The 22,955-nt window shown below is 36.1% G+C and overlaps 1 protein-coding gene across 2 annotated transcripts; it reads left to right on the forward strand.

The window, feature by feature from the left end:
- Positions 1 to 2,530: 2,530 nt before the first annotated feature.
- On the forward strand, positions 2,531 to 22,633 carry LOC308414509 (uncharacterized protein; the record flags this gene model as incomplete). Of its 2 annotated transcripts, XM_080909737.1 has the most annotated exons (3): positions 2,531 to 2,668; positions 5,591 to 5,689; positions 21,955 to 22,633. In XM_080909737.1, exon 3 carries the CDS (start codon positions 21,995 to 21,997, stop codon positions 22,631 to 22,633), a length of 639 nt encoding a protein of 212 aa, XP_080765863.1. In that variant the 5' UTR covers positions 2,531 to 2,668; positions 5,591 to 5,689; positions 21,955 to 21,994. The 2 variants fall into 2 exon arrangements, with proteins under 2 accessions (XP_080765863.1, XP_080765862.1); XM_080909736.1 differs by lacking the exons at positions 2,531 to 2,668; positions 5,591 to 5,689 and adding an exon at positions 16,329 to 16,467.
- Between the last annotated feature and the right edge of the window lie 322 nt (positions 22,634 to 22,955).

Consider the following 22,955-nt stretch of genomic DNA (forward strand, 5'->3'; position numbering starts at 1 on the left):
TATAAGAACACTGCCGTTTTGTACAGGTTGTCCTGATGCCATCTAAGGGTACAACATTGAGTTTATTTTCTCTGTAGATTAAAGAATTAAAAAGCAGAAAATGTTTGAAGGTTAAATAAATCCAAAGTTAATTAAAAAGACAATTTCATTAGAATTTAAAAGAAAAACCCAGGCTGGCTGTAAATCTCAGCAACTTCCTGGAGGAAAAGAACGGAGAAGAAAGAGATGGAAGAAGAAAAGCTGTATAATTTGGGTTAAGCCAGCACAGAGACCAGCCATATCGCATGGGCTGCAGGAGGAGTAGAGGAAGCATGGAATCTAAAGTGCTAGGGAAGGCCAATGTGTTCAAGAAAACACACTTAGAAAAGAGATTAAAAAGAAAGATATATTTCTCGGCCATTTGGTGTTCCTCAACTGAAAAAGTTTTGTTTAGCTCTGTACCCCATTTTTTAATAGGGTTATTTGATTCTCTGGTGTCTAGCTTTTTGAGTTCCTTGTATACCTTGGATATTAGGCCTCTATCTGATGTGGTGTTGGTAAAGATCTTTTTCCATTCTGTTGGTTGCCGTTTTGTTTTCTTGACGATGTCCTTAGCCTTACAGAAACTTTGCAATCTCATCAAGTCCCATTTGTTAATCTTTGACCTTAAAGCTTGAGCCATTGGTGTTTTGTTCAGGAAATTTTCTCCTGTGCCTATGTGTTCTAAGGTTTTCCCTACTTTCTCATCTAATAGTTTCAGTGTATCTGGTTAACATCTGAGGAAGTGCTCGACATCCTTAGCCATCAGGGAAATGCAAATCAAAACAACCCTGAGATTCCACCTCACACCAGTCAGATTGGCCAAGATCCAAAACTCAGATGACAGCAGATGCTGGCGAGGCTGCAGAGAAAGAGGAACACTTCTCCACTGTTGGTGGGGTTGCAAGCTAATACAACCACTCTGGAAATCAGTCTGGTGATACCTCAGAAAATTGGATATAGTACTACCTGAAGACCCAGCTATTCCACTTCTGGGCATATACCCCAGAGACACTTTAATACACAACAAAGATATATGCACCACAATGTTCATAGCGGCTCTATTTATAATAGCCAGAAGCTGGAAGGAACTCAGATGTCCTTCAGAAGATGAATGGATACAAAAATTGTGATACATATACACAATGGAATACTACTCAGCCACCAAAAACAATGACTTAACCAAATTCTTAAGAAAATGGCTGCATCTAAAGAATATCATCCTGAGTGAGATAACCCAGTCACAAAAAACAGACATAATATGCAGTCACTGATAGTGGAATGCTAACCCCAGAGGCTTGCACTCCCCTAGAAACAACTCACAGACTGTATGAAGTCCAAGAAATAAAGAAAACAAAACAAAACAAAAAAATATTTACAAAACAAGAAAACTTTAACTATTTCCATGTTACATTTTGTTTTACATGTACTTTATGCTCATTGTAACTATTAAGTTTTCAATGCATACTATCAAACCTTGAAAAAAATCAAGTACTGACTAAAAAATATATTCATATAGTTTTATGTAAAAATTATGTTAAAATCTGAAAAAAATGTACTGACAAAAATGTATAATTTTAAGCAAAACATGTTTAAAATCTTTACATTTATCTTTGTTTTGTAAAATAAAGTTGTTTAAAGATATATATATATATATATATATATATATATATATATATAATATAGATATATGAAAAAAAAGTATAGTGTCCAACCAGAAGCTAGGTTGTAAAAGTGAAGCCTGCCTTTCAGTGGTTGGAACCCCACTCCTGAAGCATTACTGTCCCTTGTAGGAATGTGTCCCTGTTTCATCAATCTGCTGTTTGTTTACCACCTACTAAGTGCCAAATACTGTATACTAAAGCATTTATATTACTTTGCATTTACTCTTGCAACGAATTAGAGAGATAACTCTAGTGATAAGAAAACAGCCTCCAAGAATTTCAGTAATTTGCCCAAGGTCCTTTAGTAAGTGGCTGTCTGAGTTTCCAGAGTCTTCCTGGAAGGGCTCACCCATTTCTATACTATAATTTTCTCTCTTATAAAATGCACTGTTTTCCACCATCCCATACCTTCTGGGCTTGAATTCTCCAGGACAGGGACAATTCTATGCGTTATCTTTTCTTCTACCTAGGAACCTACCCTACTCAAACTGTCACCACATCCATGTTTGCTTCAGTTGAGTCCTGTGAAGAGTTTTTGGTCATTTTGTATTTTTAGTCTGCTTCCTGCACTCCTGCCCAGTCTTACCTCTCTCATGTTCACTTCTTTCATCATTGTTTTTTCATACCTTTTCAATATTAGACTGGATGTTTCTGGGTTTTTTAGTTTACATTAAGTTTCTAACTCAATGGCTCTCAATCTTCCTAATGCTGTGAGACATTTAAATATAGTTCCTCATGTTATGGTAATCCCAAACATAAAATAATTTTTATTGATACTTTATAATTGTAATGTTGCTACTGTTCTGAATCATAACAAAAATATCTGTGTTTTCAGGTGGTCTTAGGAGATCCTTGTGAAAGGGTCATTTGACCACTCCAAAAGGAGTTTGAACCCATATGTTGAGAACTTTGCTCTAGCCTAAGAAGACACACAGGACTTCACCGCAGACATTTGACAAGTGACTGCTATACCCTGACCTATTCAGGTAAGCTGTATGTTTTTACAAATGGGATTTAATTCAGTCCTCCAATATCCTAATTTAATTATCATCATTCATAATTCAGGTCCAGTGACTAGAAATGTTAGGCAATTTTTAGAGACCTCGAGAAAGAGCATAAATTAAAGTGTTGGCACAAGAATTTCCACTTTCCTGTATAGCTAGCTTCACATATTGGATTCTCTTTTCCCTGTCACTAATAAGATATTGCCTTCTCACATACTGACATTGATTCATTGAAGTGCTTTGACAAGAAAGGTTTTTGTAATACAGTGGAGGGTCGTCAACAACCAAACAAAACAAAACCCTTACTTAAAAGTCAATATTCCTGTCTAAGGAGAATCTTATGATTAGCCATTCTTATAAATTTTAGTTTCTGGAGTAGAAGGAAGAGGGGACACCCTGGAATGACACCACTGTAGAGTCTACAGTGAATTATAAACTATGTAATTTCTTTCTGTTTACTTAGTTGATACATTGATGGTGTGGTGCTAGCAAAATAATGATATTGGTGCACTTACTATGTTTCAGACATTTTGGTAAACAAAATCCCAACTTTTCTTTATTATTATAGTCCATTCCCATTTCCAGGGATCAGAGGAGTTAAGTAATTTAACTAAAATCGGAGCTTGAACTGGTACTCCTTTCTGTCTTATACCAGACCTTTTTTTTTTAACATCAAATACATTATTTCTTCTTTTAATATAAGGAAAGCATAGAGTGAATCAGATTTATAAACATAAGACTATTTGCTGAATTGAGATATGTATTTTCTATTGCCAGTGGTGTTCAGGCTTTATAGGACCAGGACAGTGTTTAAGAGTCAAAAAATAGGGGATTGGTGTTTATAAATAGCTTAGTGATAGAGTAAGTGCTTAGCATACACCAAACAAGCAAACATAAAGGTTAATGGACAAAGATTATTTATGGGAAGGAAAGTCATTTGACTTAGAGTCACTACTGCTCTGATGAAATACTATGACCAAAGGTACTAGGGGAGGAAAGGGTTTGTTTGACTTACAACTCCACACCATACAATTCATTATCAAAACTCACACCAGATAGGAGCCTGAAGGCAGACACTGAGGCCATGGACTGGTCTCGCTTATTGGCTTGTTCTTCATGAGTTGCTAAACCTACTTTCTTTTTTCCCCTGCATATAAACTTTTATTTAATTCAGTTTGATAGATATAGCTAGCCTTTACTTTACTTTTATTTTTTTTTATTAGATAGTCTCTGTATTTACATTTCAAATGTTATCCCCTTCCTCTACCTTATTTCTTAAAGAACCCTGGACCACCAGCCCGGGTGTGGGGTGTCCCACACACAATGAACTGGCTGCTCCCTAATCAATACCTAATTAAGAAAATGTTCTACAGGCTTGCCAACAGATCTTATGGAGACATTTCCTTGATCAAAGCTCCTTCCTCTCAGTTGACTCCAGCTTGTGTCAAGCTAACATAAAACCAGCCAGCACAGTCATGAATGCAGAGCCTCTATATAGAACATCTGAGCTAAGTTACTACTTTACATTCTCGAGAATGTAGTGGGGGGTGGAGTGATTGCTTAGAGGTTAAATGTACTTGTTACTCTTGCAAAGGACACAGGTTCAGTCCCCAGCACCCACATGGTAGTTTACAACTAAGTGACTCCAGTTCCAGGGCATCTGATGCACACTCAGCCAAAATTGCCAAACATATGAAGTAAAAATAAATCTTATAAAAAGTGAATGGAAGGGAAGAAATTTTAACAATTGCTTGTCAGGATAGTATAAGTTATTCATGTAAATAAATTTGATAGTTAGAGATCATTTGGGAAGTCAATTTACCTGTTGTAACCTTTAACTTTTAGTATTATACCTTATCTCTGGCTCCTAGAAAATAAATGCCAAATTTCATTTTCCTAATTCCCTCCTGTATCTACTTGTGTATCTACAGAGGGTCAGTCCGGACCCTTTCCAAGTTATGGTGCAACCATGCCCACTCTAAGCTTTGATGTTCAATCTTTAAGTTTTAGAAACAAAGTTTTTGTGTCTCTGGTGGAATTAGTGACTTGCTATGTGGATTATTGTTGATGGTATCACGGTATATGATTTTTAGGGAAGATAATACATACTGTGGACACCAGGGTCCTTAATTCATGAAAACATTTTATTTTCTTTACAACAACTTTCTATGTCGATAGAGTTTAGTATTCAATTAATATACCCTGAGAACTCACTGCCTTTTGTGCCAGATCCTGTTTTAGAAACAGAAACTGTGCACTTAACCTTGAAGGATTGTGTGTGGGGGAGGAGTAGTGAGGGTATACAAACAAAATAAAAGAAGTATTTATTGGAGTAGCACATTATATTTTATTATTATATTTCTATTTATTTTACTCTCTGTGTTTATGTGCATGTATGTGGGGGATACACATGTCACAGGTTGACTTTCCAAGTCACAGCACATATTCACAGACAAGAGGACAACTTGTGGGACTTGGTTCTGTCCTTTGACCTGGTAGGTTCTGGAGATAGAACTCAGGTTGTCAGGCACTTTTACCTGCTGAGTTATGACCTGCCCAGATTAGGACATTCTTAATGGTCTGGGCCAGCTGGCCAGATCTGGAAAGGTTAAGAAGATATACTTGAGAACTTGTGTGACCACAGAATAATTTGTGGAGGAGGAATTAATTGAGATAGATTCTGAAAAGAACTGGGAAGTTTCAGGTAACTATGTAGTGGGCAGCAGCAATTCAATATGAGAAACATTTTCTGATGACTGTAGGAAAGTGAAGCCTATATATTTCCCACTTAAGCTTCTTGTAAAGGAGCAAAGGCAGATGTCTTTTGTTTTGGCTTCGAAGATTGTATTTATATCTCATGGTTTTGACTCTCAGAAGATAACCTGTAGCATGTCTTTGCATCAGGACAACAGATTCTTCTCTCCATCCCCCATTTTGTGAGTGTTCTGGGTAGAAGGTTTGCTGAACAAGGTGAATCCAAATAATCTGCAAATCATTTCTGTGGTAAGTATGGCCTAAACACAGTACAAAATACTACAAAATGTAGTTTTTGAGTCAAGTTCTTTTCTTCTAGATTTAAATAACTATGTATCTGTGTGACCTGGGAAAAATCACCTTCACCTAACTATTTTCTTTTAGCTATCAGAATGACAGTTTTAGAGACTTGATTTACTGAGCCCAGGAAGTCTCTGTTGTTTTACTCTAGATGCTGGTCCAAATAGGCACTATCAATGAATGGGTAACTTATTTTCCCTCCGTGGACGTGATTAATCTTCTAGTACAAAACTAAAGGATACTTCCTATTTTGCAAATAGGAAATTGTTACTACATATAATTACTTGATTTTAAAATCAATACTTTTCCTACAAAATATAGATGACAGTTTTTACAACTCTTATAGGAGATATTGTCCTTGTGTAATATATCAGTGGTTTCAAAAAATGCAAACAAGACCTTGTCTCAAGTGTTATAAAGTACCTGCTCTTCCATTAGACTCCCTCAATTAACCACTGAGCATGACTGTCCCCGGAAAGGCCTCATTTCATTGCTCTAAAATGAAGCTTTTCTCGATGGCAGTCATACTCAGCGGTCTCTGGGAGCCTCCACAACTTCTACTTTTCTAGATGTAAAAGGAAGTATGTCAGTACAGGTCCATTAGTGCCTATTGTGCATCCCCAAAGTCTCCCTATTTCTCTTTTTTGTTTTTGAGGTAAGAGTATATGTTATTGGATCCTAGATTAATCATAATCAAGTTTCTTGAAATTTTCTAATTTCTCCATTTGTGGATCAGAGACAAACCAAGTTTTAAGGAGACTGTGTGCATAGAAGGAGTATACTCTGATGCAGAAGTTAATAACCACGTATTTAGGCCTGGGTTCTACCATCAACTTTCTATTTATAAACTAAGGAAGTTATATAAACTCTATGGCTGATACTTCCGTTGCTTATGGTGCTTGTACTGTTTATAATCCAAGGCTATTAAGTCAGAATCATCAGAAAGTAGAAAGCCCTAGTCAAAATGGATGAAATTATGGCCTTATATGGTTAAGGAGAGATTACCTTCTACAGGCTAGAATAAAATTTGTTTTTTATACTATAAATGTGAAATAGGACTAATGGAAGAAAAATGTGAAAGTATAAACTGTGATAAAAGGAAAAGAATAACTGCCGTTTTATTCATGGAGTATAGACAGCTAGACTTGACCCTTGGCTCCCTCTGTCTTGAATTTCAATAGGGCTAAGTACCGATAAAATGACTGTAAGTTAAAAACAGTCATGCATTTAATAACACCTGACTACAGACTTTGTGATAGTGCACTATGTATTATTATTATTTGCCCTTAGCTATTACAGCTGACTGGGGGATTTGCTCATTTTTCTTGCCCAGCATTGCATGAGGGTATTTTATCATATACCATTAGTTCAAGAAAGATCATAGTCCAAATCCAAAGTATGGTTTCTAAACAATGTCTACCACGTTTGCACTATAGCAATGTTGCAAACCTGTAAATTGAATTTTTATAAATCAAACTGAGGACACTTTTCTCCTACAATGATGAGAGCACACCACAAAAACTAACTTTTAATAAAAAATGATTTGGTTTAACTAAAAAAACATACAACTTATCATCACACCACCTTCTTCCTTTCAATTATTACAATTCACTTTTATATGTGTGTATGAGTGCTTTGTCTGCATGTATACATGTGTACCATGTACACACAGTGCCTGAGGAGGCCAGATGAGGACATCAGAGTCCCAGACCTGGGCAGTTGTGAGCACCCATGTTGATACTGGGAAGGGATCCTAGGTCTTCTGCAAAAGAAGCAAGTACTCTTAATAACTGAATCATCTCTTGTCCCCAACACATAGTTTTTTTAAAAGATACTGAAATAGGTTACTACGGTGAAGCCAATCAGCATATCCATCATCTGACATGCCTACCTATTTTGTATATAATAAAAACAACTAAAGCCTAAATATTTAGTGATAATCTTGATCATCCTATTGTTAAGTATAGTCTCCTCATTATACGTTAGTTAGCTATATTGGCTCATGCTGCATATTTGGTACTTTATATCTCTTGACCTATACCTTCCTATTTCCTACTCACATAGAACCATTCTTTTGTTTTATATCTCAATTATTATTTTTTAAAATCCACATATAAGGCAAAATGCATACAATGTATTTCTTTGTGTCTGGCTTATTTTACTAAGTATGGTATCTTCCAACCATTGACAAATGGCAGGGTTTTTGCTTGTGTTTATGTATGTATGCATGCATTTATATGGCAGCTATGTACACCAGGCTAGCTAGCCTGTGAGCTTTTTGGGCGTCTCCTGTCTCAGCCTTCTATCTCCCTATAAAAGTACTGGGATTACAGATGTGTAGTTCTGTGCCTAGTTCTACATGCACTTTGGGGATTTGAACTCGGGTTCTCATGCTTGTGTGGCAAATACTTTATTTACTGAGCCAATTCTCCAAGACTATCTCCCTTTACAATGTCTGCATAACATATACAATTATAGAGTAAGAAAGAGAGAAGGGGGTCTTTTTCTCCATTCTGACAGCTATTGAGAATAGTGCTACAATCAAATAGGAGTCCAGATATGTTTATAAGATGGTATATTCATTAGTTTTTGGGTATATGCTCAAGAAGCTAATGCTAGATTACATGATAGTTGTATTAGTTAAGGTTTTACTGCTGTGAACAGATACCATAACCAAGGCAAGTCTTATAAATGACAACATTTAAATGGGGATGGCTTACAGGTTCAGAGGTTCAGTCCATTATCATCAAGGTGAGAGCATGGCAGCATTTAGGCAGGCATGATACAGGAAGAGCTGAGAGTTCTACATCTTTATCTGAAAGCTGTGAGTCTGAGTTTAAGACATAATATGCAGTCACTGATAGTGGAATGCTAACCCCAGAGGCTCGGACTGCCCCAGAAACAACTCACAGACTGTATGAAGTTCAAGAAAAAAAGAAAAGAAAAGAAAAGAAAAGAAAACAAACAACAACAACAAAAAAGTCATGCTCAATCCTTACACACCAAGAAAACATTGACTAGTTCTGGGTTACACCCTGTTTTACATGTACTTTTTGCTCATTGTAAATAGTAAGACCTTAATGCAGAGTATCAAACCTTAAAAAAAAAAAAGAAAAAAAAAAGCCAAGCACTGACACAATTTTATTTGTATACATTTATGCAAAAATGTTTAAATTTCTTTTCTTTTATCTTTGTTTTTTAAAATAAAGTTTAAAAAAAAGAATACTGAGTTCAAAGCAGCTAAGCCTAGGATATTAAAGCCTAGCCCCACAGTGACACACTTACTAATACTTCATGATCCAAACATATACGAACCATCACAATAGTTTTATTTTTTCCTTTTTAATAGAATCTTTAGACTGTTTCCCAGAGTAGCTTAATCAGTACTCAATAGCACCAATAGTACATAGAGTTCCCTTTTCTCTATAACTGAGATGATGACATAGAATCTAACAAAGGCCTTCTTGTTTCCTGGCTTCCACATGAGGTACAAGTCAAATACACAAAATGCAGTATTTATTGAAAATTTTTGCATCAATGTTCATCAAGGAGATTGCCCTATAGTTTTTGGTTGTAGTTAGGTTTCTAGACTTATTTATTTATTTATTCATTTAGTTTTGGTATTAGGGTAATACCACTAATTCAAAGTTTTGGTATTTTCATCTGTTCCTTTTTTAAAAAAAATATCTCCTTGGCCTTTACTGGGTGTTACTCTTCTTCTGCTTTGTTTTCTGCCTTTGATTGTCCATTTTTTTCCCCTCATGATCTGTTCTATTAATGAAGCTTTCCATTCAGATTGTTATTTTACTCATTGAATTTTTCACTGAAAGTGAACTCAAAATAGCATCATTTTGGTTGGACTTCAGCAACTGTTTTGTTGTTGAATTCAGATTTCACATCTTGGATTGATGTCCTTATTTCATTATCTCTATGGTTTTGTTTTCCTGAAATATATTCCTGCCTTCTATGAATTGTTTGCACATATTTACAGTTGCTCTTTTGAATTCTTTGTCTGGAAATTCTTCCTGGTCATTCTCACTAGGTGCCTTCATTATGTCGTTATCAGCATAGTGATTGTGGCAGGGACGTGTTGTCTTGGTATTTCATGTCGTTTTTGTTTGTGCTCTGGAATTTGTGCATCTGAAAGTCGATTGTCTTTCTTTTTTGTTCAGGTTGCCTTTTTCTTTTAGAGGACACATTTGCAATGTTAGTCTTAGTAAGGTGGAAATGCCCATTTTCCTCTCTCACATGCTCTGTTTTTCATACTAACAGTGAGACTTTCACTTAAGATTTTAGGCTGTTTCTCTGTTTCAGTAGATATTCTATTTCTCATGAAAGTGTAATGTCTTTGTGATATTTTGTATCATTGTTTGAATTTATTCATTAAGCATTTAAAAACTGTTAGAAATGTTTGGCTCTAGGGTGAATTGCATGTTTACATACTCATTATATGTCCTGAGGGTGGTTCAAACAATTAAGCATTTCTGTTTTAAAATAACATGTGGTCTGGAATTATTCTTCACTTATAATCTTACCACTCAATCTTGTATTATTCACTTTGTCTCTGTTAGATAGAAATGTTTATTCTTATCCAAGCTTTGAATCTGACCACATGTTTCACAGCAATTTGGTCACATGTAAGCTATTAGGTTTTGAGTTACAAGGGACAAATGCTGAGTAAAGCATATTACTGATCTCCATTTCTCTCTCTCTCTCTCTCTCTCTCTCTCTCTCTCTCTCTCTCTCTCTCTCTCTCTCTCTCTCTCTTTCAGTTCTCAAAGCTTGTGAGAAAGAGACCTAGAGTCAACAAAAGCATAGATTGACAAATTTGGAAGTGCTTCAAGAAACATATAAAAGCAGTATGTAGGAACTAGAGATCTGGTTCAATCAGTAAAATTCTTTCCCCCACAAACATAAGAGTCTGAGTTTGAACTATAGCCTTGAAAAGGGGGCAGGTGCAGTGGTGTGTACCTGTAATCCTAATACTAGGGAGGCACTGTCAGAAGCACCCTTGGGGGTTGCTAGGAGGCTAGCCAGTCAAACCAAATTACTAAACTCCAGGTTCAGAAAGAGGCTGTTTCGAAAAATGGAGTCAAGAGTTGTTGAGGAATGAGGTTGAGGTTTGATGCAGGTTTTGCCCTCCCCTACGTGCACATACATATGCACTTGTACCTGCAAACACACATGCACATACACAGAGACATATACACACAAAAACCAAAAGCAGTATATAGTTTAAACTTTGTGGCCCAGGCAAGCCAGAGTTTTTAAGCCTCTAACTGAATTTGTGAATAATGGTGAAGTGATTCTCTGCCAGAAGTCAGGAAAGGAATTCCTAGTTTCAACTCATATGCTAGTTTTCTATGGGGGGGTCTATGGAAAATTATTTGCATTTTCTGAAACTCACTTTCATCATCTGATAAATGAAAGGTGTCATAATAATAGATGCCCTCATAAGCGTCCTTGATTGAATATTTAGTATCTGTGAAGATATTAAGATTATAGAACTTAGAAAGTCAGGATTTAATTTAGGAAGGCATTGTCTACTTTGTTCCTATGTGTTTTTGATGTCTGGTATATTGTGTTAGCTCTTGTTTTGTTTACATGTATTTAGTGATGATAACAATGAAGAACTGTAGTCCTAGGAAATTTCAAGAATGTATAACAGTGTCATGAACTGTTAAAAAACAGATTAATACAAAATGAACTTTGTTCCCTTTGATCAATTTCTCTACATTTTTCTCACCGTAACTTTCATGATGTTCTACAAAGAAAAGTGGAGTTTGAGAAGGTGGAAAGGTTAGAGCATGAGTCATTCTTCATTTGAAAATCCCTAGAGTCCTGTTACTTAAATCATGTCATCGGGACACCAGAGAATTATAACATGTTTCCAAACCCTAACGCTGTTTTTCTTCAGTTGCATAACTTCATATCCAGTCATCTTTCTTAGCATCTTTGGTGATTTATTTTAAATTTAAGTTTTTTTTAAGTTCTTAGTAAGGATGAGGGAACATTTTCATTGGGGATGAGCTAGTAAGTGTAGAGTGAGCATAGGGACTGAAGTTCCTGACTGATTATTATTTCAAAGAATAAATTTTAGTAGATCAGTTTGTACTGAGACAGATCTTTAAGGTGAATCATCAAGGAGATCCATCTTGGCCTCTGTCCTAATTCAATATTTCTATTGCTGATTAAAATGAGGATGTTGATAATGAGATTAAATACACCGATAGTACAAATAGAGGGCAGCAATACATTTAAATATAGTAGTAGGATCAATAAGATGCAAAAGTTATTTTGAGTTTGATGTGACTTTTAGTGTGCTTGAGTTGTGTACATGGTAGGAGAAGGCAGAATCACAAGTTGTTTTTTTTTTTTAAACCTACTGCTGTTTGTGTGTGTGTGTGTGTGTGTGTGTGTGTGTGTGCATGTGCGTGTTTAATTCATTAGTATTTAGTACTTTGCTTTCAAGGCAGTTAGGCAGTTGGATCAGATAAACTTGGTAACAAAGCTATCTCCCCCATCTCTATCTGTCTGTCTCTCTACCCCTCTGTATCTGTCCCTGTCTTTCTCTTTCTGTCTCTTTCTCTTGGTGTGTGTTTGTGTGTCTGTCTTCTCTCTGTCTAACTTATTCAGATATGAGGTTATTTCACCAGGTAGGGATTAATTTTCAAAATTAGAGAGTCACACTATTAGAGTTTATGTGAGAGTTAGTATGAGTTGTTACATGTTTGTAATTGGATTTTGGAAAGATAATTTTGGGCTGTTTGGTTATTTGGGGCAAAACATTTGCAGTGCCAGTTAAAGGCATTATTTTTTTCTTACAACTTTATTTTAAAAAACCCAGAGATACATGTACAGATTATTAAAAGCATTTGAGCTTAAATATATATGAATATATTTTGTCAGTACTTGATTTTTTACAGGTTTGATAGTATGTATTGAAATCTTACGATTTACAAAGATCATAAAGTATATGTAAAACAAAACGTAACATGAAAATAGTCAAAGTTTTCTTGGTGTGTAAAGATTAAACATAATGATTTTTAACTACCAAAAATTTCCACAAGGCTATCTTCTTAGCTGTTGAGTTATTAATGATTTAAGGTCTAGGTGTACTCCACTCTGAGAGGGTGCTATACACTTAGTATTTTTATTTTCCAAGAAGGAATGAGAGGAATGAGGTTTCCACTTTTTGGCCTTTCCTTTTTTTTTTTTTTTTTTTTTTTTTTTTTTTGAGCTTCATATGGTCTGTGAGTTGTTTCTTGGGTATTCAGAGCTTTCTGAGGCTAGTATCCAATTATCAATGACTACATATTATTTCTGTTCTTTTGTGACTGGGTTACTTCACTCAGGATGCATCCATTTTCCTATAAATTTCATAAAGTCATTGTTTCTAATAGCTGAGTAGTACTCCATTGTATAAATATACCACAATTTCTGTATCCATTCATCTACTGAAGGACATCTGGATTCTTTCCAGCTTCTGGCTATTATAAATAAGGCTGCTATGAACATAGTGGAGCATGTGTCCTTATTGTATGTTGGAGCATCTCTGGGGTATATGCCCAGAAGTGGAATAACTGTATCTTTAGGTAGGACTATGTCCAATTTTCTGAGGAACCGCCAGACTGATTTCCAGAGTGGTTGTACCAGCTTACAACCCTACCAACAGTAGAGGAGTGTTCCTCTTTCTCCACATCCTAGCCAGCATCTGCTGTCATCTGAGTTTTTGATCTTAGCCATTTCTGTCCAGTATGAGGTAGAATCTCAGAGTTGTTTTGGTTTGCATTCCCCTGATGACTAGGGATATCGAGCACTTCCTTAGATGCTTCTCAGCCATTCGATGTTCCTCAATTTAGAATTTTTTGTTTAGCTCTGTACCCCATTTTTTCATAGGATTGTTTGATTCTCTGGAGTCTACCTTTTTGAGTTCATTGTATATATTGGATATTAGACCTCTATCAGATGTGGGATTGGTAAGGATCTTTTCCCAATCTATTGGTTGCCATTTTATTTTTTTGGCAGTGTCCTTAGTAAAGGCATTATTTAATAAAAAAAAAAAATCTTAAAATCCTAATCATGAGAGGTTAGCTTATTGTGTGTAAGGCACTGTGATGAGCTATAGAAAGCAGAAGCTCTTATTTGGGGGTAGCCCCCAACCTGGTGGAGGAATGATCAAGAATTTGTACACAATATTTTATGCTATATGCTGATGTTTGATAGGTGTAAATATGGGTCTTTGAAAATAAAGCAGCAACCTTGTGAATAGAGGGTCCTGCACTCATACATATGGTTTTTAAATGTTCTTTTATTTTGGATGATCCTTTTCAAAGATATAGAAACTTGATATTAATTACACCCAAACTACTAAGGACTTCTGGTAAGACTTTTAGTTTTGGAAAAACAATGGTGTTTGTTTAGTTTATTTGCCCCCCACCGCCCCCCCGCCTCCCTCCCTCCCTTCCTCCACTTTCTCCCTCTCCTTCTCTCTCTCTGTTAAACCCTTGTGATTCTTATGTAAGATTGCGTAGGAAAATTTGGTCTATTTTCAGGCTCATCAGGCCTAATGCAAACTTGAATATTAGGGATTTTTAGATGTGTGATAATGTGAATTGAACTTAAGGGCTCATCTGTGCTAAAGAATTTTCTACCACTGAGTTATGGCCTCATTATTAATTCATTTCATTGTTTTTTTTATTGTGTATCCTTTCAAATAAATGGGAGCCACCTACTGTTCTGCACTACCATCTGCTCTGTTTTGCTAAGGAATGAAAATTGAGAATATGCTTTGGCTCTAGCACAGTGAAAAAGAGCAGGTGCCAGAACTCAGATATTGAAATAGACTAGGGGGTCTGTTTACTGGTCTATCATTCTCTAGTGGCAGATCATCAAGGACAAATGTGACCCACTAGCTGCCAATAGTTCCTTTTCCACCTGTTTGTGGGATAATCCTTGTTAAGTGTGGGTTTGCAGCACCACAGGCATTATAATGTCAGGGAAAGTTCCCACTGATTGTTAAACATTTTACTACAGCAACTTTTGGGTTTTCTGCAAAATGATGATCATCCATAAACTAAGTAGCAGTATCTTTTAAGAAAGTACAAGCTATGGTAAAAGCAGAGAATGATTCTGGGAATCCTTCAGTGGTTCCTAAAATTGTGATGCAGTTTTAGTGTGTTTCAGATTTCTATGATATCGCATATTTGTCACTAGAGGCTACTTTGCCTTAAGTCCTTACAGTCTCACATTTTGTAATTATCATTTATTTAGGGCTGAAGAGATAGATGGCTCAGAAGCTTAAATAAAGACCTAGCTGCTTTTGCAGAAGACCCAAGTTTGGTTCCCAGTGCCCCCACTGAAGGCTAACAACCTCCATGTGTTGTTCCATGAAAACATGATGCCCTGTTCTGGCCTTCATGGGCAATGCACACACATGGGACACATCCACATTCATGCAAGCAAATTATTCATAACAATAATGTAACAGTTTAATTTTTACGTTTTCTGTATGTGTACGGGTATGTGTCTGTGAATACAGGCAGCCATGGAGGCCAGAAGCTGTGAGAGCCCCTGGGACGAGAGTTACAGGCAGTTATGGCATGCCCAATGTGGGTGGTAAGAATAAAACTCCCTTTTCAAAAGCAGTATGTGCTCTAAACTCTTGAGCAGTCTTTCTGACCCCTGGAGTTCCACATGTGAACTTTTTTTAAAATTCTATTGGGAATAGTCAGCAGCCCTGAGTCCACAAATGTGAGTAGTTCTTCTGGCTTTTTTGGTATTTCTGAGTACTTAGTCCATAGTGCACAGCTGTGCTTTTGTTAAGTGTTATGTGAAGGTGAATGGCAAGCGAAGATACAAGTTAATATTGTTAAGTTCCACTGCAGGGTAGGGATTATTTGAAATTTATTTTTACTTAAATATTCACTATGAAACTTTTTGCCTCCAGACTAAAATGCCTGAACCTCATTGAAAATGCAGTGATGTATCTCTTCCCACTTCTCTTCACTTTCCTCTGTTCCCCTTACTTCTTTTCTTTCTTCCTTACTTTTTGTCCCCTTTTATCCCCTGTATTATCTCTGTCTCTGTTTTTCTGCCTTAGTCTTATCCTTAGTCTTATTCTTGGTCTGTTTGTCTGTCCCTTCTTCCTTTCTCTTACACACACACACACACACACACACACACACACACACACACACACACACACACACACTTACTCATAGTAAAAAAAATTCACAAAAATGAAAAAAGCCCACTGCATTTCTTAGCATAAATTTACGGAGTCACCAAAAGCCATAATTTTAGGGTATTGCATCTTTAAGACCTGTACTTGTCCTTGAAGTTCAATTTTATTTCCCTCATATGTGTTTGCTTATTTACCTGTCTTCTTTCAAAATGCCAAGCTTTAACTTGTTCAAAACTTCAGGTGGTGTTCCGGCTGATGAAGACTGCATTCCTCCATCTACAATGAGAAGTAGCTGAAAAAAATAGAAGCATCAACTTTTCCATATCACACATACACACTATTAAGAGCGGTGATTCAGACATTTCCAGTGAAATTTGTTTTAGTAAGTTCATTGGCAAAGCCATTAGACAAAAAGCTTATTCATGGCTTACAGTGAAATGCAACCCAGAGAACAAGAAATATAAGCAGAAAGTTTGTTTTGGTTCTGTTTAACTACGCCAACCCCTTGTGGGGTGTATCTGGTGTGATTCTTCATCATCATGTAAGTATGACATCTATTTGTGAATATGTCTAATTAGAAGCATTAAGCATGTCTATAAGTAATCTCAACAAACATGTATAGAAGCTTGTATAGGAAAAAAATGTAGCCAAATTACCAGCAGATGTAAACAAAGCTTTTGTTTTATGTTTTTGCCTTAAGTCGTTATACCTAATGTACTCATTAAGTACCTAACTCTTACTATGTAATTCTGTTTGTTAGCAGATTTTTGTATGCATGTACATATGCATGTCTTCTCTGTGTTCTCCCTACTAGATTTGAACTGATAGAGGGCAGGCTAGTACATCTGTGATAAATATTTCTATCTTTGGTACAGATTAGAAGATGTCTTGCTATGTTAGAAAATAAAACATTATAACTAATCCTACCACCGCTGGTAGTAGTTTTTATTTTCAGTTTACCTAGTCTGATTTCATAAATGATTAATTTTAGCTTTTACCAATAATAATGATAATAAATAAGCACTCTGTATTTTGTGAGCACCCATAATTAAGCTTGGCAATGTTCATTCATAGACTTGAATTCATATGACCAGATTTCAGGTTGCTTTAAGAGAAGGGCGTTTACATTTCTCTTTAAAAATCATTAATGAAACATGAATGTTATAAAAATGATCATATTAATTCGATGTGCTTGAGCATGTGCACGCATCTCCAGAACTCTGACCACACTCATGGTGGCCAGCACATTCAGTCTGCTTTGGATAGAAATCAGAAAGCACAGTTCCACCTCTGTGTGGTTGAGAGTTGTGGGGTTTCACATCCTTCTGAGATGATGTGACGTGACACTTGCATGTACTCCCTCATACAGGCTCTTTGAAGTGGTATTTCCTGGCTCAGATAAGGAGATATGGCCATCTACAGAATTCTAAACAGCACTTTTCTGACTCAGTTTCCTGCTATAGCCCTCTTTAAGACTTATTCATGAGAGAGTCCCCTTTCTCATCAACAAACAGATAAAATGTAATGAACCCTGTTGTCTATTGATGTGGGGGAATCTTAGAGTTTAGTTCTTTTCTCTTTTCTCTTCTTTTGTCAAGATGATTGGAGTAAGACTTGTTTAAAAGTGAGCAAGGGGTAAATGGGAAAAGACACACATGTGATAGTGTATCAGACCTGACCTGAAGATGGACCTTTGATATACAAATCCTTTTGAACAAAATGACAAGTAAAAGATATATTCTTGAGAGTTTATTTGCCTTCATTATTTATTTTCCCTCTTTCAATAATCCATATGGTGCCCAACGCCTTTCTCTTTATTCTATTTGTAAACACTTTGAAACCCCTGACTTTTCATGTTTGTGCAAATCACCCAACATACTTTTCCTTCCCTCTAGATTTTTTTAAAGTTGAGATATAATTACATCATTTATCCCTTCTTTTTCTTACCTCCAAACCCTTCCATATGCCCCTCATCATTCTCTTTCAAATCTGTGACCTCTTTTATCATTAATTGTTGTTGCTTGTATATATGTATGTACATTCGTATTTCTAAACACAACCTTCTCAGTCGGGACAATGTTACTTGTATGCATGTTTTCAGCCCTGACCATTTGGTATTGGATAACCAATGGGTGTGGTCTTCCCTGGGGAAGACTAATTTTCCCACTCTCAGCACTCCTTAGTTGCTGGTAGTTCTTTGTCAAAATCACTCCAAGGTTACTTTGACAATGGAAGATTTAAAAGATTGGTTTTAAAGGTAAAGAAAGAAGAAACACACCAAGGTTTACATTTGAAAATCTCCTTGAGTATTGATATTCTAACCTGTAATCCTCATTAATAAAAACTATTCAAATTCAAGTTCCTGTTGAATTGTAGAAACTAGGATGAAAAAAGCAAATGTTTTCTGGTCAAGTGTGCTAGTACCATGCCTATGAAAGAAGTCCCCTTGTTTCCTAGTTCTATTTGAGTTTAGTTGAGTTTCTTAGCCTATGAAATCCTTGACTTTTTATCACAAAATTAAGATCACTTTTATAAGACAATGCAAAACATGGAAAGAAACTACGTGCCATCCATTCACCCCAGGATTACATGCCATGTTGTTTTGAGGTATGATTCTAAATATTTCTGCTTTTGCTTTGATATAGTTTTTTTTACAACTTTATTTAAAAAAACAGAGATACATATACAGATTATTAAAATCATTTTAACATGAATATGTATAAATATATTTTTCATAGTACTTGATTTTTTTAAAGGTTTGATAATATGCATTGAAATCTTACAATTTACAAAGATCATAAAGTATATGTAAAACAAAACGTAACATGGAAATAGTCAAAGTTTTTGGTATGTAAAGATGAAACATAATGGTTTTTAACTACCAAAAATTGCCACAAAGTTATCTTCTTAGCTCTTGAGTTATTAATGGTTTAAGGTCTAGGTGTACCCCACTCTGAGGGGGTGCTATACACTTACTATTTTTTTCTAAGAAGGACTGTGGATTCCACCTTTTGGCCTTTTTTTGGATCTTCATATAGACTGTGAGTTGTTTTCTGGGGTATTCAGAGCTTTCTGAGGCTAGTATCCAATTATCAGTGACTGCACATTTGCTATAGTTTTTGTAGGGGAGTTTTTAGCTATGTCCATCAGGCATAGTGGTTCACAGTTCCCTGTTTGTTAGAGATAGTATTTGCAGGACTCCAACTTGCAAAGTGACTGTTGATCTTTGCTTAACATTGTGTTACAAACAAAACAGTGTTCCAAATAGCAGTTCTGAGCTAATGGTCCACATTAAAAATTTGAATTATCTAACTAAAAAGTTTGGCTTCTGTCTTTTGGAAAATCAAAAAGGAAACATAATACTGTCAAATGACCTTGATAGCCTGAAGCTAATTATTAGCCTTCAGATTGGCTTTCTGAACCACTGGGCATTTTAAATTACATCTCCCTTGGGTGTTTTCACTTAGTCATGCTGTCTTGAGAATAATAAGGAGTTTTAAGCAGCTTACACATCAAACTGCATTTAGAATTTGAGACACTATCAAAGACATAGAGTCTTATGTATTTTCCATGAAGTAAAAACACCCTCACTATACATTTTATATCAAATTACATTTCAGTTTAACCTCTGCTTGCTGATGCTAAAATTATGCTACAAATTGCTAAATTAGAGTCAATATTTACTATCTCTTTAATGTTTTACATTAAAACATAGAAAACACTATTTGAGTTGTATTGTGTACTAGATACTTTTACATAAACTTGACACAAACTAAAATCATCAGAGAGAGGGGAACCTAAAGTAAGAAAATGCCTCCACAAGATCTGGCTGAAGGCAATCATGTGGGAGCATTGCCTTAAATTTTGATTGACTGGGAAGGGCCTAACCCTCTGTGGGTGATGCTATCCCTGGGTCCTGAGTTTTATAAGAAAGCAGGCTGAGCAAGCCATTAGGAGCAAGCCATGAGGAGCAAGCCATTAAGAAGCACTCCTCCATGACCTCTGTATCAGCGCCTGTTTCCAGATTCCTGCCCTGTTTCTGTCATAACTTCCAAATGATGATCAGTGTTATGGAAGAATAAGACTGATTCTGTACTTTTTGATTAATATCTACTTATCAGCGAGTATATACTATTTATGTCCTTTTGGGTCTGGGTTACCACACTCAGGATGATATTTTCTAGCTCCATCCATCTGCCTGCAAAATTTGTGAAGTTGTCATTTTTAATAGCTAAATAGTAATTCATTGTATAAATGAAACACATTTTCTGTGTCCATTCTTTGTTTGGGGGATATCTGGGTTGTTTCCAGCACCTGACTATTATAAATAAGGCTGCTATGAACATAGTGGAACATGTGTCCTTGTGATATATTAGAACTTCTTTTGGATATATACCCAGATGGATTTAAGAGACTAAATTTTTTAAATGTTTCAATTTTTAAGACTGTGGGACTTTCTAAATTTGTAAATTGTATACTATGGTGTTTACATTAATGTGGGATCTTAGAAATGGACAAGAAAGAAAAGTTTGTGGCTTTATAGCATACAACCTTGTTATCACTATGAACCCCAATCATAAAGTTGCTGCTACTTCAAAACTGTTATAAACGTAATATCTGATATGTAAGATATCTGATATGTGACCTTTGTAAAGACCCCTGCTATGAATGACAGGTTGAGAATCATTTCTTCACATGGTTGTGTTTGTGTGTCAAGTTGATCTGACATCTATTGTGTTGGATTGCTTCATGTCAACTTGATATAAACTAATGTCATCCGAGAAGAGGAGACTCCAAATAAGTAATGCCTCCATAAGATCTGGCTGTAGGCAAACCTGTAGGACATTTTCTTAATTATTGATTGATGGGAGAGTATCCATCTCTTTGCGGGTATTTCCATCCCTGGCTTGGTTGTCCTGGGTTCTAAAGAAAATCAGGCTAAGAAAATAATGAGAGCAAGCAAGTAAGCAGCATCCCCTCATGGCCTCTGCATCAACTCCAGTCTCCTGGTTTGATTCCTGTCATGACTTCCTTTGATGAACAGTGATTGAAAGCATAGGCTATATAGATCGTTCTTCCCTCAGTTTCTTTGATCATGCTGTTTCATTCCAGCAATAATAAGCTTAACTAGAACATGTTATCAATGTGTAATAATTTCCTTGTGAGGAGATTCACTATGCCACTGTTACTTTAATACCCTGTCTTACTCAAAGATCTTTGTTAACACCCATATGTTAGATATGATAAAAGGTATAGAAGAGATTTCAGATAAATTGAGAGAATGCCCTAGGCATGATACTTTCAAATCAAAAGATACCAATATGAAGGTTGTAGAAGAAACAGTTGCTAACTTTAATTAGTATTTCTGTGTAAAGGAGGAGAGGATATTTAGATATCACATTTTCTTTCATTCTCTTAATTTTACTTAAAAATTGTAAGTGTAATATTTTTCTCTCATTGCTGATGCATTAATCAAGAAAAATCCCATTGTTTCCCTACTAGATGTGTGCCCCAAGATTTTTCCCTTGATTCTGATATATGAATCTATCTGTGCAGGGAAAGTGCTTCTAATTCTTTGCTTAAACTAAGTGATCAGAAAGAAAGATCGAACATTAACAGAGACATCAGTTTAAATGTAGAAAGCTTTGAAATAGGCAAAAGACTGTTTTTTTTTTTTTTTTTTTTTTTTTTTTTGTTCTGTTTTAGAAAAGATCTCTCTAACACAGCTCTGGCTGTGTCCTGGAACTCACTATCACTATATAGGTCATGTTGGCCTCAAACTTGAGATCTAGCTCCTGAATGCTGCGTCACCACACCTGGCACCGGAAAAGATTGCTTTGTCTTTGCCATTAATTGCCACCAAAAGTAAAATGCCTTTTAAATGGCTGGGTGACTTCATGTGAAACTGGGTCCAACTATGGCCTAGATATTAACATAATTAAATTCCTTGCACAAAACTCTAGTTTCAAGTGCTTTTTGTTGCTTCGCATATAATCTTATATCATTTTTCTTCTCTGCCTTACTCCAGGAATTCTGGCCAACTTCACATTTTAAAAAATCGAGACCACATGAAAGACCTCCGCAGGTACCTGGTGTTCAAATACATCCAGTATCTAGTCCTACCTTCTCCAAACATCATCATCACTCTGCTGGGATCTGTTGCAAGTCTCTATGTGATGCTGATATTGACATCTCCTTCGGTTTCCAGAAAATCCACTGCAGTGTTTATTGGTAGCATAGCTCAGGCAGACATCTTAGTTGACTGCAGCATCTTTTCTGCCATCTCAGAAGGTATGATAAGAAGCAAACTATCGTCATCTTCATTTCAATCAGCCTTGAGGCAGAGCTTCCAAACTGCAAATATACATGCCAGTTCCCTTTTACTCAGCTGTGTTACCCTTGAGGCTTTTCTGATTACTTTTCGTCCAGTAGAGACACGCCACATAAGGAATGTTAGATGTGCCAGAGTTGCTTCTAAAATCATCTGGGCTGTGGTAATTACCGAGTGTTTCCTTTATCAGCTCAAGTGTGTCAAAAGCTTTAACATCCCCTTTCTTGGCATTTATAGGCAAATTCAGCTACTGATGAATATTTTTTGTGAAGCAACAGTGCTGCTGAAGTTACTTACTTACCCCATTGGAGTTCTTCTAAGAATTTTCAATGTATATGTTTTTTATAAAATCTATTTCCGAGATCATTGTAGTTAGTTTCTCAGGACTGTGAGATGAATGAGTGTCCCAGTTGTTTTGCCAAATAGTTATATTTATGGCACCGTGAAGACATTTTATAGCTGTGGTTAATTTTAAGTTTGTTAATATTAAGGAAAAATATTAACATTTGTAGTGTAGATGGACCTCATTTAAACAGTGAAAGGCCTTGAGAACAGAAAAGCAGACTTTCCAGGGAAGGGACTATTGTCCGAAGACTGCTCACCTGAGTTTCCAAGCTGTTTTCTGCACTGCACATTTCAGCGTCAAGACTACTGTAACCATGTCCCTGATGTTCCAGCCTGGTGGCCCAGCCCATAGA

This window comes from Micromys minutus (assembly GCF_963924665.1).
Source record: "Micromys minutus genome assembly, chromosome: X".
NCBI lineage: Eukaryota > Metazoa > Chordata > Mammalia > Rodentia > Muridae > Micromys > Micromys minutus.